The sequence below is a fragment of the Miniopterus schreibersii genome, assembly GCF_964146895.1.
Source record: "Miniopterus schreibersii genome assembly, chromosome: 10".
In the NCBI taxonomy this organism is placed as follows: Eukaryota; Metazoa; Chordata; class Mammalia; order Chiroptera; family Miniopteridae; genus Miniopterus; species Miniopterus schreibersii.
This window is the reverse complement of record NC_138110.1, coordinates 51,477,206-51,492,172: the sequence shown is the minus strand read 5'-3', so window position 1 is coordinate 51,492,172 and position 14,967 is coordinate 51,477,206. Positions and strand designations below refer to the sequence as shown.

Below are 14,967 nucleotides of genomic sequence, written 5' to 3'. Positions count from 1 at the left end.
TATGTGACGTTTCTCATGAATGTCAGCCAGTCCCTGGTGCCTTGATACCATCTTTTCTGAAACTGAGCAATTTGTGATGTTTCCCTACAAGTTATGGATTAATATTTGAAAGATGCTTTTACATTTTAAAGGCTCAAGTTAGTGGAAAGGAGTCCTACTCTACCCGCTGTTCCAAACTCCAACCCAAGAACAGTATGGGGGAAAGAAGGCATTTAATTACGTAGCTCCTGTGTACCCATGCTTCAAAATACATTTTTTAATTTTCCAATCCTCACTCAAGGATATTTTTTCCATTGCTTTTCAGAGAGAGTGGAAGGGAGAAAGAGAGAGAAAAAATCGATGTGAGAAAGACACATCGATTGGTTGCCTCGTGCACTGACCAGTGATGCCAGAGATTGAGCCTGCAACCGAGGTACATGCCCCTGGCCAGAGTCAAACCTGGGACCATTCGATCCGTGGGACAACATTCTAACCACTGAGCCAAACCGGCCAGGGCCAAAATACATTTTGTTGTTAACCCCTCAAGAAGCCATAATAGGGAGCAGATATGAATATTCCCATTTCATCAATGAGTAAGCCAAGGCTCAGGAGCCATCACTTGCACGAGCCCACTTAGCTAATGAGTTAAAGATCTGGCCCCAGATCTAACTCTAAATCCCTTACCTTTGCAATAAACCAGAGGAGACAAGATGGTCAGAAAGCCACGTTTTCTTCATATGTTATTTTACTTTCAGAAACTGTGTTTGTTGGCAAAGAGATTACACACACACACACACACACACACACACTCTAGATTTCCGGCTTGTCTTGAAAACTCAGAAGACTGATAACTCTGTATCCAACAAACAGGTACTGTGACAGCCCCTAATAAGAGCATATCATATGGTTTGGGTCACGAAGGGAAGCTCTTCAGAGGCTGAATTTTTATGGAGAGTGGAAGAATGGGCAACACACACAGCTTATTCTCTTTTCTAGATGTCATCTATGCCACTCACCCCCATTATAAATGATGCAGTTGTGCAAAATCCACTTGGCATCAGCCAGGAAGGCTTCTGTGCAGCCATACATTTTCTTCTTAGCGTTCTGGGGAGACAAGCCAGAGCATAATCACCAGTGAGTCTACACAAGCCACAGCCAGTAGCACCTGCGTCCCCCACATAATTTTCTTAGCAGTCATTTGCCAAATTAATTAATGTTTTTACTCATTTCCCAAGATGCTATTATAGTCAGGATCTATAACTCTAAAAATATATCCACTGAATTTCTCACGCTAACTTGAATTTTCTCATTTTACAGCAGCTGTCCTTTATCAAGCAGCTTACTCCAGTGAACAGACATTATATATATTTATGTATTTATTGTTACTTGTAATAGTCTCCCATTAGCCTCCTGACTGAGAATTCAATGAAGCAGTCATTATCATTCCCATTTTACAGACGGGGGACCAAGGTACGGAAAGGTTAAGGAACATATCTCTCCAGTTTCAAAGCTACTAATTTAGGAAGCTAGAATTCCAACCCTGTCTTTTTTGAATGCCGTCTTTTTGGAATACCATGAGAGTGTGTGCAATTTTCCAAAAGCAAATGAGATTTACTGTTTGGGGTTCATCCATGCACACAATATGAAGTGATGTTTTCTCCTCATACATGCTTTCTTGATCCAGATTTTGGTGCCAACAATTTGAAAATCAGCACCAAGAAGTTGTGCACAATCTAAAGGGTTACACGTGTCATTTTCAGCATAGAGGTCTAGCATGAACTTTTAAAACACCTCCGGGCATTAAAGAAATACCCTTATCGGTAGAGTAAGTCAAGTTCTATGAAGCCATTAATGTATTGCTAATGTGAAGGTTTCTCAGACACTTAATTTTCTCTTCTCTCCTGCTGTTCTCACTAGCATCTCCAAAAGGAAAGAAAAGGTAAGGCTCAAATCCATCAAATTGCTACTTCTTAGAAGCTATGACTTCTTCCTATAAAGAACTAGAATCACTGCAGAAGTAATATTTAGAGCTAATCAGTGGACTTCGACACTCTATTGCAATCCTTAAAAGAATGTTACAGAAGGCATTAGGGAATAAAAGTTCTTCCATTCCAATAAAAATAGTGCAGAGGAAATGTAGAGAAACCATCTAACTTGAGATGGGGAATGAAAAATGAGGGAGGATCCTTAGTCATCTCAACTGTGGGCAACAACGGTGAGGTTCTTTGATGGAGGCCAACCTTTTCCAATGTACAAAGGTCCATGGGGTGGAAGATGTATTCTGCGTAGTCGGGATGCTGTTCCAATGGAACAGGCTTCTGGAATGCGTCTGTCTATAAAAGAAAAGATACGCACACACACAGACACAAACCCATCACTGCTGTGGAAAACCAAGCATTAATGCCAACAAAGCACTTTAAAATGCAGACAACTTTTCAGACAATATGGTTTTTAAAATTTTCACAAAGAATGATCCTGAGGAGCTCTCCAAATAGGTTCCCTTTCTAATTATGCCTGATTATCAATAATTACGAGCCCAACTGTGTTCTGGTTTTGTCTCCTTCTGAAGACATACACAAATAACAGGTCCTGTCCTTGTAAACAGAGTGGGGCAAAAGTAGATTCACAGTTGTTCGTATGAAAAATAATGCAGCCTGGCCAGGCGTGGCTCAGCAGTTGAGCGTCGACCTAGGATCCAGGCGATCAGGGTTCGATTCCTGGTCAGGGCACATGCCCAGGTTGCAGGCTCGATCCCCAGTCGGGGGCGTGCAGGAGGCGGCCGATCAATGACTCTCTCATCATTGATGTTTCTATCTCTCTCTCCCTCTCCTTTCCTCTCTCTGAAATCAATAAAGATATTTTTTTTAAAAAAATGAAAAATAATGCAATAATTAATAAATAATAATACCAGAATGAAGTCTGTGTTTAGCATACTCACAACTGTAAACGTACTTTTGCCCAACCCTGTATTAAGATGGACAAGAACAACACTCTATCAGTTCCTTTAGACCTGAACTCTGAACGAAGCTTATGTATACACTGCAAATGCCCATAATCAAAACTGCCTGAGGCTAAAATCTGGCTATACCAAATAAAGAAACACCAGATAAGGTTCTCCAAAGTGCCAACAGCTATTTTACACATGGGGGAAAATTTAAATAGTGAGGTTTTGCTCCTTCTTTGAGAAGCCAAATTACCTTCAACACAGGAACTGTGTAAAAGTTTTTCATCTTGATCCATTTTCTTAAGTCCTACATGAATCAGCTGAAAACGTAAGCCTGGTTTATTGATAGGTGGTATTTACTTATCAATAAAAAAAATCTAAAAGATTTAATTAAACACCAAATTATACTCAAGCAAGGCATCTGAATGGGTTACCATTTACAGTCAGCCAAGCCCTTTTACCCAGAATGAATGAGTGGCCATTGTAAGTTTCAGAGATGCTACCACAAAATCAGCGACTTTCTACACTGATTGATTTTATATCAAAGAATTTATGTGAGAAATTAACGTCGTCTCTGATTTTTCCTTTTGGTTTATAATTCTACAGTGTTGACAAGTCTACATGAGTCTATTCTCTTTGTAAACAGTCCTCAGCAGATATGATTCAGCCTACAAAAAGCAGGAAGTAATTCTCTGTCACTCAAAATAGAAAACTCCATAGTTTTAAAAGTTTGTCGTTTTAACCAAACTGAGGCTATGCTTTTGCTTCCACTGACGGGCATTTTATTAAAAAGAAATAGGTTCCCAATTTAGCAATACCCAACTGGCATGCTCTCAATCTTTTTCATCATGATACCAAATCCCACTATATAATCTCAAAACTAAAGCTTCCTTTTATAAAGAATCAAACCACAGGGGCTACTAAATACCCTGAGATTCTACATTTCTATAGATGCATCTGACTTAGAAAAAGCAAACTCTAAAGAGTCACAAAGGATCACTACTGGTCCATATAGTGCCTTTGTGCAAATCAGAAAAAGAGAACTCCAGCCTCAAGTTTCTAAAGGAAAAAAATGTCATAATATATAGATTATATTGGCATAACATATGGATTATTTTTAGAAGCAAAGCATTTTACTGCCATCTTCCTGAAAACTGTCACACAAAAACTAAAACCACCATGGCTACGATCAGACTGGCACTCAAGAGGGAAACCACTGGAAGGACACAATTTGCCAGCAGAATGTGGCAGCCCTGTTTTCACATACAGATTTTCTTTGCCCAGGCTGGGTAGCTCAGTTGGTGAGAATGCCATCCCAATACACCATGGTTGTAGGTTCGATCCCCAGTCAGGACACATACAAGAATCAACCGATGAGTGCATAAGTAAGTGGAACAATAAATTGATCTCTCTCATCAATAAATTAAAATAATAATATTTTCCTTAAGGGGAACAGGCTGTACCTCAAATCCCATTTCAACATTGAAGGAACCAATCAAATTCTCACCCTTTATGAGAAATCTCACTGGTTGAGTTTTACTTGAAGGTTCCATGGTCAGACCTTGTTTATAAATAAACTGGGTTGTACTCAGCAATCATTGCAATGGAATTTTACTAACTCACAAGGGAAGGAGTCAGCTTCCCCTTACCTGATGGGATATGAGGGTGGTTTCACTAGATAACCAATCAGAATTTTAAATCCCCATCATTTCCCAACTAAAGTCCTTGAGGACACACAGTACACACTATAGAGAACTGAATGCTGTCGTAACTTACGTTTCATTTACAGTTGTTGGAATTCGGCACATAAGAAGGCCTAACCAGCATGCACAGGTGTCTGAAAAGCTAAAGCTACCTGGAATAAGAGGTTAACAGAACAAAAGTCACTACTTCCATTTACACTTTATACCAAGAGGAACTTTCTTCTTACCCCTGGCTGTTTCATTTTCTGAATGGCAAACTTGAGCAGGTAGGACAACTGTTCGATGGTGAGCATTGTCATGGCTTTACTCTGGGTCTCGATGCATTCTGCTACTGTAATCTTCTATAAGTCAAAATCACACAGATGGCCAGTTAGAAAAAGTTACTATCCGTAAACTGATTTCCCTTTTCTCCTAATTTTCCATTAAGCTCACACATAAAAAATAATAATTTCCAAGTGAGACCAGTCGTTTCGCTTGACAAGTACTCCAATCTACTTATCCGTTTACTGGATCAGTGGATAAAAGTTAGAAGCACACCAATCCATTGATTACTTTATTAGAAGTGTTTTATGCTCATGAAGATGATAAAATCTAAGAAAGATGCCACTGAGCAGGGCCCTGAAAATAGTCATTATTACAATCTTGAATTTCAAGAATGGGATGAGAGGAAAGGCCACTGATGCTTTCAGGGTGATCTCTTCATACAATGAATCAGCCACTTATCTTGATCTTCTTAAGGTTCTGGGCTATCTTTCAGGAAACTGGCAAGGCATTTACTCAGCAACATCACTGATGGAAAGGGACCGTCTTCAAGATAGGAAGAATCCAAGGGATGGTGGTGAACTAATAATAAATATGACTTAATTCTCTGTCACCACTGATGTGAACCCACTCAGGACAACTGCGCGAGGAGCACAGCCTAGCTGTCTTATCTCCATGGGCAATAAATGTCACTTTGTAAGGGAAACTCCCATCCAAGAAGAGACTCGGATTCTGCTACGTAAATCTGGTGCTATATGTCAGCGCTTCAGAATCTTTATGCAGCAACAACAACAAAAATAGCGAAGTCTGATGATGGCAGGGAACATTCTTGAGCCATCTGTGGGGAGAGAGCTGAGAAAAGTTTTCTCCAATTAATTTGGATTTCATTTCCACTCTTCCTATCTCTGGATCCTCCAAAAGGAACTTTCAGATGTGTCTGGTTGTCGAGGAAAATGGGCAACACAGAGTCATTCTGAAGCCGAAAACAGTACATGATGCAAGTATCTAATTGCTTGGCTACCAGAGCCTGACAGAGCTCGTCTTCTCAGCTGAGCGCCCTACCAAGTCACCCCGTAAGAACACTGGGGCTTGAAATCTTAGACATAGCACGCCTGTTTGCCTGAATTCCTGTTCGTTTCCAGGTAACTTATCCATGGCAAACACTTGGGCTGCATGTCATTCAACTGTCATTCGCCTTCTCTGCCCCACATCTCCAATCCCTTCCTCCTGGCTGGCAGTGCCTGGTTCCCACAATATAGACTAAAAAGTGCTGGACACGCATTTTTCAAGCCTTTTTTGATTAAGGACTAATGATCCAGACCTGACCAATGAACCCAAGGGCAAATCAGTCAGTTGGAGGCTGATGGGCAAAGTCCTTCTGTTTGATAAAAAAGGATGTGAAGAGAGACACCCCTATTAGGGGATTTTTGTCTAGCTACTGTGATAAAATCCCCAGTCGCCATCATAGGGCCACATGGGGACAACATGGCCTCAGCGATGGAATGGAAAGCCTGGCTCTGAACAAGCTCTTGCCTGGCCCTGCCTCTGGGTTTTTCCTACCCATGCTAACAAAACCCTATTGTTTCAGTCACCTTTTACCAAGACCTATTATTTGCAGCAAAAGTATCCTCTCTGAACCACTACCTTTTTTGCAAAATTATTAAACAATAATTTTAAGGAAGGGAAGGGTTGGCCAAGACAAAAAGAAATAGGTGAAGGCTCCAATTCCCACACTAAACGTAGAAGAATGAGCTGAGGCTCTGAACAGGAGGGTGTAGCTAAGCAAACACGTCCTACACATCTCTCCATCTAGAGTAACCCGCAGAGAATCAAAGGCCATCTTTTACAGTTTTAGGGGCAGGACGTCATTAAGACGTCATCATCCTATCAGCTGAATGTCTAATTTCTTTTCTTATATTTCTTATTTTTCTCCTTTTCTTATACAAAAATGGTACCATAGACACTGTCCTATATATAGCTTGCTTCCCCCCCCACTAATGACATCTGGGAGAACTTTCCATTTGACACATAGAAAGCTTCCCTCATTTGATATCTCACTCCAACATACTTTGAATGCAGGTGACATCCCATAGTAAATTATTTTGTAGAGGACATTCTTACTTTCAGCATTTTGAAAAAGCATCATATTTGGAAGTCGCCAGATAATGGAAACCGCAATAATTGCTTTAGTGAGGAGTGTTCATAGACTTTGCTACAAATGAAATATAACATTCCCTTTACTATGCCAGTGTGCTTCTGCCTGGGGTCTTGAACTTGCTGTCCCCTCTGCCTAGAGGGTCATCCCCCCGGCTGCATGACTCACTCCTCCTCTTCTTCAAGTCTTTCTCAAATCTTAGTAAGGCTTCCTGGACCTCTTTGTTTAAAATGGGAACACCCTGCACCCTCCTTGCTCCCTATTTGTCATCTTCAATTCATTTTTTCCAGAACACTCCTCCTCTAACATACTGTATATAGCTTTCATTAGCCTGGTTTTTGGCCTTTCTTCCTGAAAAGAATGTGACTCATGCCTCTTTTTGTTTACTGCCAATTCCCTAGCACCTAAGAAGTGCACAAGTAGGTGTGGTCTGAATGGAAGCATCAGATGGCAACCACATGGAACATACAACCAAAACTGGTCTTCCTAAAGTGGCTACTGCCGATGATTCAATGATGGAGCAGGAAGACAACATCCAAGAAGGGGAAAAATAGCATGAAATCTTTTCAAAATATGTGAAGATTCATCAGTTAACTTCTGAAATGTTCATTACCAAAGGATCAGAGAAGGTTGCAGATCTCAAAATGATCCAAAGACCCACGAAGAATCAAAAATACTCAGTGAAAATGTCTTCCCAAGAGGCCACACTGCCAACGTTGGTCCAAAAAGGAGATGACCAGAATAGAGCAGGTGGAAGGCAAGAAATTTCTTTTTTCCCTGAATCTGGATGATTTGAAGAGTTAAAAATAAAAGGGAGGAAGAGAAAGGAGAAGAAACGAGGCAGATAATGCATTCATTCATCAGAACTGACCTCACATTCAGGACAAAACCAGTCCCCCTCTGGTTCCGATGTCAGTCTCAGACACTTAGCGTGATAAACCCGGGGACAGAGCTCACAGCAAAGGACTTGGCCTTCCCGGTGACAAACCCAGCAGTAGAAATCATTTCGTCCATCCTGCGGTACAACATCAACAGGGTCTGTGGTGAGTGGCTGCTTCATATAGTAAAACGGACCATGTCTTAGTTCTGACTGAAATGTAGGCAAGAAAGACAGGTTTGGTTTCAAAACAAATGTGCATTCTCAAAAGGAATTTGAACAAATACATCAATAACAACAAAAGACAATTACAGCATTTCATACATTCATTAAAAAGCTATCTTGGGTTACTCTACTACATACAGGGTTTACAGATCATTACATATTAAGACTTTTTTCTTGCTTCTATTTTAAGAGGACATAGATTGAAAAGCTGATGTCCAAGACTCAATAGGCAGTCCTATGGCAGGATAGCCTAATGGCTACATAACTCAGGCATACCTGAGTTCAAATTTTAGCTCTACCAGCTACATGACCCTTGGCAGGTCTCTTAACCTCTCAGCTTCAATTTTCTCATCTGTAAAATAAATGGGCATGATAATACTGAACTTCATGGTACTGGGTTGGGATTAAATGGGATGGTGCAATATATGCATTTAACACTGTGCCGCCATTACTAATACTGCTGATATAGTTAAGAGCCCAATATATGGAAGTCTAAATGTTCAAAGCCAACAAATAACGTCAGTTTGCCCTGGGATTCTTTCAACATCAGGCTTTTGGAGAATAGATCAATTGGATTTGAGTCACCAAAAAATGATCACCTGTTTTTTAAGTCTTTCCTGAATGCATGAAGTACTCTGACCCAACAAGAGGCTTCCTAAAGCCACGATTCTTAAACATGGTAGGTCCTCATCTACCAGGAGCTACATCACCTACTTAGAACCAATAATGGTAGAAAGATGAGATGGGTGGCCAATTCACAGGAGCCAGACCCCTTCTTATCCCAAACTATCAAGAGCAATTATTTCCCTAATGATATAGAATCCAGCAAAGTCGCACTCCACACACATAAAATCACTCAGATGAAACTCATTAGCAAAATGTGTACCGGAAACCAGTAAGAAATCCTGCTTAGGAAGGATGAGAAAGTCTGGAGGTAAGCATCAAAATGACCTGGAGTAACTCACTGTGCGACCTTAAGAAGGCTACTCAACCCACGTTGAACCTCGATTTTGTGGATAATAGCTTAGCCACAACCACCTCTGAATAAACTTCCTTGTATAACAAGCTTTTTCCCTGTCCTTCAGTAAAATATTACAGTTTCCTCCATAAAGATCTCATATACTGGTTAGAGACTACATAATTTTTGTTGATACTGTCAATGGCATCTTTTTCTATTATATTTTCCAAATAGTTATTGGTGGTACATAGAAATGCGGGTAGATTTTTTAATTGTCCCTATATATAAACAGTTCTAATAGTTTATTGAGTGATTGCATTGGGAGGTGGGGGCGGAGAGAGACAAGGAAAGTAGAGGTTTATTACTTTAAGGTAATGGCACCAAACCTGGGGACAGGTAAGCTAGTACTCTAAAACCTGGTTCCCTGATGGCCTACATGGGGATAGATTATAAACAGGAAAAATTATTAATCATGGTAATTTTTAAAAAAAGAATCAAAAATTTAGTGAAATGATAAAAACTTAAAGGTCCAACAAGGTAGAAAATCTATCTTTACCTGCTCTGATTAAACTGGCTCCCTAAATTCCCATATGTATTTGAGGTAGTGTCTGACCTTTTTTTTGGTCTGTTTGTCTATTGACAAAACAGTAACATGTTTTCATTACTGGTTTAATAAATCTTACGTGGCTACTGTTCACTTAACAAAATTAAATAAAATTCATTGACCAGAAAATAAAAATCAGGGGCTACACTGATTGGTTAATCATTGTATCAGGTCCTCATGTCAACCATGGAGTTTTTCTCTCTAGTTTAATGATAGTGTGGTAGGTGGTATTTGTCCACTTTCATGGGTCTGAGGCATAAGACATCTTCCATTTCCAAAACCAGAGCAAATTCCAAATCTAGGCCTTTTAAATTCCTCATTTCTTATGCTGCAAACAAAAGCACCATAGGTTGGGGGCGCCCAGTTATGGACTGCCATTGAGCCTCCGCCAATAATAGGTCTGGGCACCTGCTGGCAGGGGCCTAGTGGCAAGCCCCAAGCTGGGGTCACCAAATCCACAGGCAAAATAGCCCCAAGTTTGGCACCAAAATTGTTACCGGGCTAATGGCATCCATTTGCCTGCATGCACCAAAGCCCAATAAAACACAAACAGAAGTTTGCAGCAAAGAAAGTAGAGACTTACTAGTTTAAGAAAATGGCATCAAGCTCAGAGACACAGGTAAGCTAGAGCTCTAAAACCTAACTCCAGGGAATATGTAATTCTTGAGCCCAGTTATGTCCCTGTTGCACTTCAACATTTGAGATAGACCATTCACTTGGTTTCCAGAAATTAACATCATTGCTACAATATTCTTCCCATGTTATGTTTTTCAACATACTATCACACACACCATCTTCATGTTATCCCCACAACCACCCAGAGGGGTACACAGGGTAGACACTACTGGTCTTACTTGACAGGTGAGAAAGCCAGGTTAAAAAGACTTATCTGGAAGAACTGGATGGAAAAAGTGAAGAGATTTATAAGTACAAATTGGGAGTTACAAGATAGTCATGAGGGCCCTGGCTGGTGTGGCTCAGCTGAACATCGTCTGTGGACCAAAAGGTCACCAGTTCAATTCCCAGTCAGGGCACATGCCCAGGTTGTGGATCTGATCCCCAGTCGGGGTTAGGGTACATATGGAACTAATCGATGTTTCTCTCTCTCTCTCTCTCTCTCTTTCCCTCTCCCTTCCTCTCTCTCTAAAACAATAAAAACATTTTTAAAAACTACAGTCATGGCACCCTAGCTGGTTTGGCTCAGTGGTTAGAGCATCAGCCCGCAGACTAAAGGGTCCCAGGTTCCATTCCAGCCGAGGGCACGTACTTTGGCTGCAGGCTCAGCCCCAGTCGGGCAAGTGCAGGAGGCAAACAATCTATGTGTCTCTCTCACATCAATGTTTCTGTTTCTCTCTCTCTGTTTCTCTCTCTCTCTTCCACTCTCTCTGAAAAGCAATGGAGAAATATCCTCAGGTGAGGATAAAAAAAATTAATATATATGTATGTGTATATATATAGTCACAGGGATATAAAATAAAGCATAGGGAATACAGTCAATATATATATGGTGCCAGATGGGTACTTGAAATATTGGGGATCACTCTGTAAAGTATATGATTTTCTTTATTTTTAAATATATCTTTATTGATTTCAGAGAGAGGAAAGGAGAGGGAGAGAGAAACATCAATGATGAGTCATTGATTGGCTGCCTCCTGCACGCCACCTGCTGGGGATCGAGCCCGCAACCCGGACATGTGCCCTGACCGGGAATCGAACCCCGATCGCCTGGATCCTAGGTTGACGCTCAACCACTGAGCCACGCCCGGTCACGCTATTTCGTGTTAGTTTCAGGTGTACACCATAGTGGTTAGAAAATCATATCCTTTACATGCCCAGCAGGAATGGCAACCAGGGTTCGATTGCCGGTCAGGGCACATGCCCAGGTTGTGGGCTCGATCCCCAGCAGGGGGCATGCAGGAGGCAGCCAATCAATGACTCTCATCATTGATGTTTCTCTCTCCCTCTCCTTTCCTCTCTCTGAAATCAATAAATATATATTTTAAAAAAGAAAGATAAACTATACACATCAAGCAAGCAGAAATTATCTCTAACCTGAGTAGGGTCATCTAAGATGTTTCGTGGCTTTTGCAAGACAGCAGTAAGCTATAGTCCAGTGCCTGACTTCCACCCAGTAAGTTAATAGGACAGAAAGAATCGGAATCACTAAGATCGAAAGAAAACAAGAAAATTCTAATATGACAGCTAATCTCCCTAAGGGGTAACCCAAGTCCTTTCTATCTCATAGGAGCCAGAGGACTGCCACTTAGGAAGTTAGGTTTCCCCATGTCCTTGCCCCTGCCCCACACCTGGCTGGGGAGCAGGTGATCCTGGGAGGATCATGGGGAGTTGAGTGTCAGGCTGCTCCAAGCTCTTTTCAGGAGATTCTGTCCTTTCCTGGAGCAGTGACGTTGTTGCTGAGGCCTAGCTCCCTGGTAATCTCCTTGTCAATCAGATACCTGCCTTATCTGCTGCTTGTAAATGTTTCCTGCTCCATCAAAATCATCTGATAACCAATATAGAACATTTAAAACAGGAAAAGCAAATCATTTCAGGTTCACCCCCACAAGTATAAGGTGTGTTACCAGCCTGCTGGTAAGGCAAACAGGTTGCAACCTGTGTTATTACAGGATAATTGCAGGCTCTGTGAGCAACGTTCTTATTTCCCTGCTTCTCCCACAGGTAAGCTTAACAAGAAAATAGACAGGCTTGTTCATTCGTTTCTGGAATACCTTAGTCTGCCCCAGGAGCTGGCAAACTTTTTACAGTATGTAAATGAATGAATGTGGCTGTAGGCCAATAAAACTTTATTTACAGAAACAGGCTCAGAGTATAGTAATAACTAGAGTTTGCACCTAGACTATCATGTAACAAGTATAGTTTGTGACACCTGGTCTACCTAAGCTAGAGAATGGGTACTCTGGCTGCTGTGTAAGCACAGGGTACATGTCGGGGGGAGGGGGACACACAAATTCAAATTCCTACAGGGGCGACATAGATAACATAAATTAAATAAATATAGTCCCCTTCTCCAGCTTTTGTTCTCCCGCACTGGATAAAAGCATGGGTCTTGCAAAATAAGACAAACTACCTGGCCTTGGAGTATGAGGAATGGCCCTAGCATTCACCCTGGAGGAGACAGCAGCAGGGGCAGAGCTCACGCCCACCACAGGGGAGCACTTCCACTCAGCTCCAGGGCCAAGGCAGCTAGGCTGGCACATACCACAGTGCTGCCTGATCTCAGGACAATGCCAGCAATCCTGCTGTCCCCTGAACTGGCTCAACTGCTCATACACTGTCCCTGCCCAACAAAGGATTTCTGTGAAACATCCGAGTTTTTAAGACAATGCATGGACCCAACAAAATAAGTCCTAGCCCATCCATTTATGATATGTATATACCCTGCACTCAGACATGAAGAGGGAACCCAGGATTTCTCTGCCATATTTGATCAAAGTATATCTAAGGCCATTTGGTACAAGTCTGTTAGCAGTTATTTCTCAATCCTTTCATGCAGGGAGGGAGGAAAGGAAGGGAGGGAGGGAGGAAAGGGAGGGAGGAAAGGGAGGGAGGGAGGGAGGGAGGGAGGGAGGGAGGAAGGAAGGAAGGAAGGAAGGAAGGAAGGAAGGAAGGAAGGAAGGAAGGAAGGAAGGAAGGAAGGAAGGAAGGAAGGAAGGGTTGGTTCTTCCAACAGGACTCTTCAAACTCAAATGACCCAATAACTAAAGGTAAGAGTGGTATTTTGCAATCAGGGCCCTAATGTCACTTGGGGACAAGGTATTTCTTGTCCTATCTACTGCAAGATGTTTGGCAACCTGACCCTCCTCCACAAAATGCCAGGAGCACCCTTCCAGGCTTTGGGATGTTCCCTCTGGCAATCCCAAGAAAAAGCACCTACATGTTTTCACCTTTCCTAAGGGATAAAAACATTGAACCAAGAGGCATTAAAAATTAATTTTAAGCCTTAGAATACTTTTTCCCCTAAAAATAAAGCATGTTTAAAAGCTCTTCTTGAAACTCCCCTAAAATTATCAAATCCCCAATATATGAAAAATGGGTGAAACAGGCTCCCAACCTGAAAACTCAACCCACATCTCCACTTGGTAATAAAAAGTCACTACCAAAATTGGAAAAATGTGGAGTTTTTTTAGTTTTTTTAAGGCCAGAATGGCTTTCTTTTTAGAACACTAGAATACAGAAGAGAAATTAGAGTGAAGAAAAAAAGGAAGGAGGTGGAGAACCTTGATATATGCAAAGAACTCAAACACCTAAGAGAGCCTGAGGCAGAAAGAACAAGCAAAGCAGGTGGGGTATAACACCATAGGGAGGGGGTGGGGAGTACTGCAAACCGGAGCACACAGGTCCTGCGTCTAAAGGGGCAAGATCTACTCAGTTCCAGCTGTTGCTAGAATTCTGAGTTTTATAGGAACCTAGAAATATAAGTTGTTACCTGAAATCTCACCATTTTCAAATGTTGGTGACTAACAGGAATTATGTTGGTCAATCACAGCATTTGCAACTTATGATTTGGTTTTAATTCCAAAATTCTAAAAGAAAGAAAGAGGCCAAGAAAGGGAGGGTTGTCCAGAAGAATTTTTTTTACAAAGGATTTAAGTTCCTCTTAGGAAAGCAGGCTCTGCATGAGAGAGATTGCCCCTACCATGCAAACTTTATATGCTACAATGAATTATAGAGTCAAGGGTTAGCCATTTCTTCTCTTTACAGCTAAGGCTAATTTAATTTCTCTTTTGCTACCTCCTGGCTGTTCAGCCCCAGGGAGTTTTAGATCTAAAAAACAAACCTACAAGCAACCTAATAATGTCCCCAGTCTAAACCCTTATTTACAACGTTAACTGAAGCTCAGAGATAAAAAAACAATACCAAGGTCACACAGCCAGTTCCCCAGATGCAGTGGGGCAAAAAGAGCCCAGTCCCCTGGTCTGCAACACTTTCCCTCCAGAGCCTCGATCCTATAAGCTCTTCTACCAGGACTGAAGATGACGGATTACTCAGGAGCATAATCGCACACCATGTCTCGTCACCCATGCTTTGCTATTTTCCACATCTTGAGCACATTCTTTGTTCATAAATTCCCATCCTGGGTCAAACTCTGGGGAGACAGCAACCATCAGACACTTTTCTGAGGCCGACAGTTCCAGAGGGGGACACAGATTGGGTAGCTGGTGAGAAAGTGTTACCCAGGAAGTTAACGACTGGCTAAGTTAAGGTTTGGGGATTATCTGTGGCCTTCATGTTTCTCTCTT

At 41.6% G+C, this 14,967-nt stretch overlaps 1 protein-coding gene across 33 annotated transcripts in view; it reads right to left on the bottom strand.

Annotated features, from left to right (window-relative positions):
• The window catches only part of ZMYND8 (zinc finger MYND-type containing 8), a 109,817-nt gene that overhangs the window by 57,418 nt on the left and 37,432 nt on the right, over positions 1-14,967 (bottom strand). For 23 of the 33 annotated variants that reach the window (XM_081150106.1, XM_081150125.1, XM_081150103.1 and 20 more), the window contains 4 exons: positions 7,914-8,132; positions 4,854-4,967; positions 2,220-2,312; positions 996-1,083 (listed from right to left, as the gene is read on the bottom strand). In XM_081150106.1, the coding sequence (XP_081006232.1) occupies positions 996-1,083; positions 2,220-2,312; positions 4,854-4,967; positions 7,914-8,132 (514 nt within the window). The remainder of the gene's footprint in view (positions 1-995; positions 1,084-2,219; positions 2,313-4,853; positions 4,968-7,913; positions 8,133-14,967) is intronic. The other 10 variants (XM_081150112.1, XM_081150118.1, XM_081150121.1 and 7 more) reach the window with 1 other exon arrangement.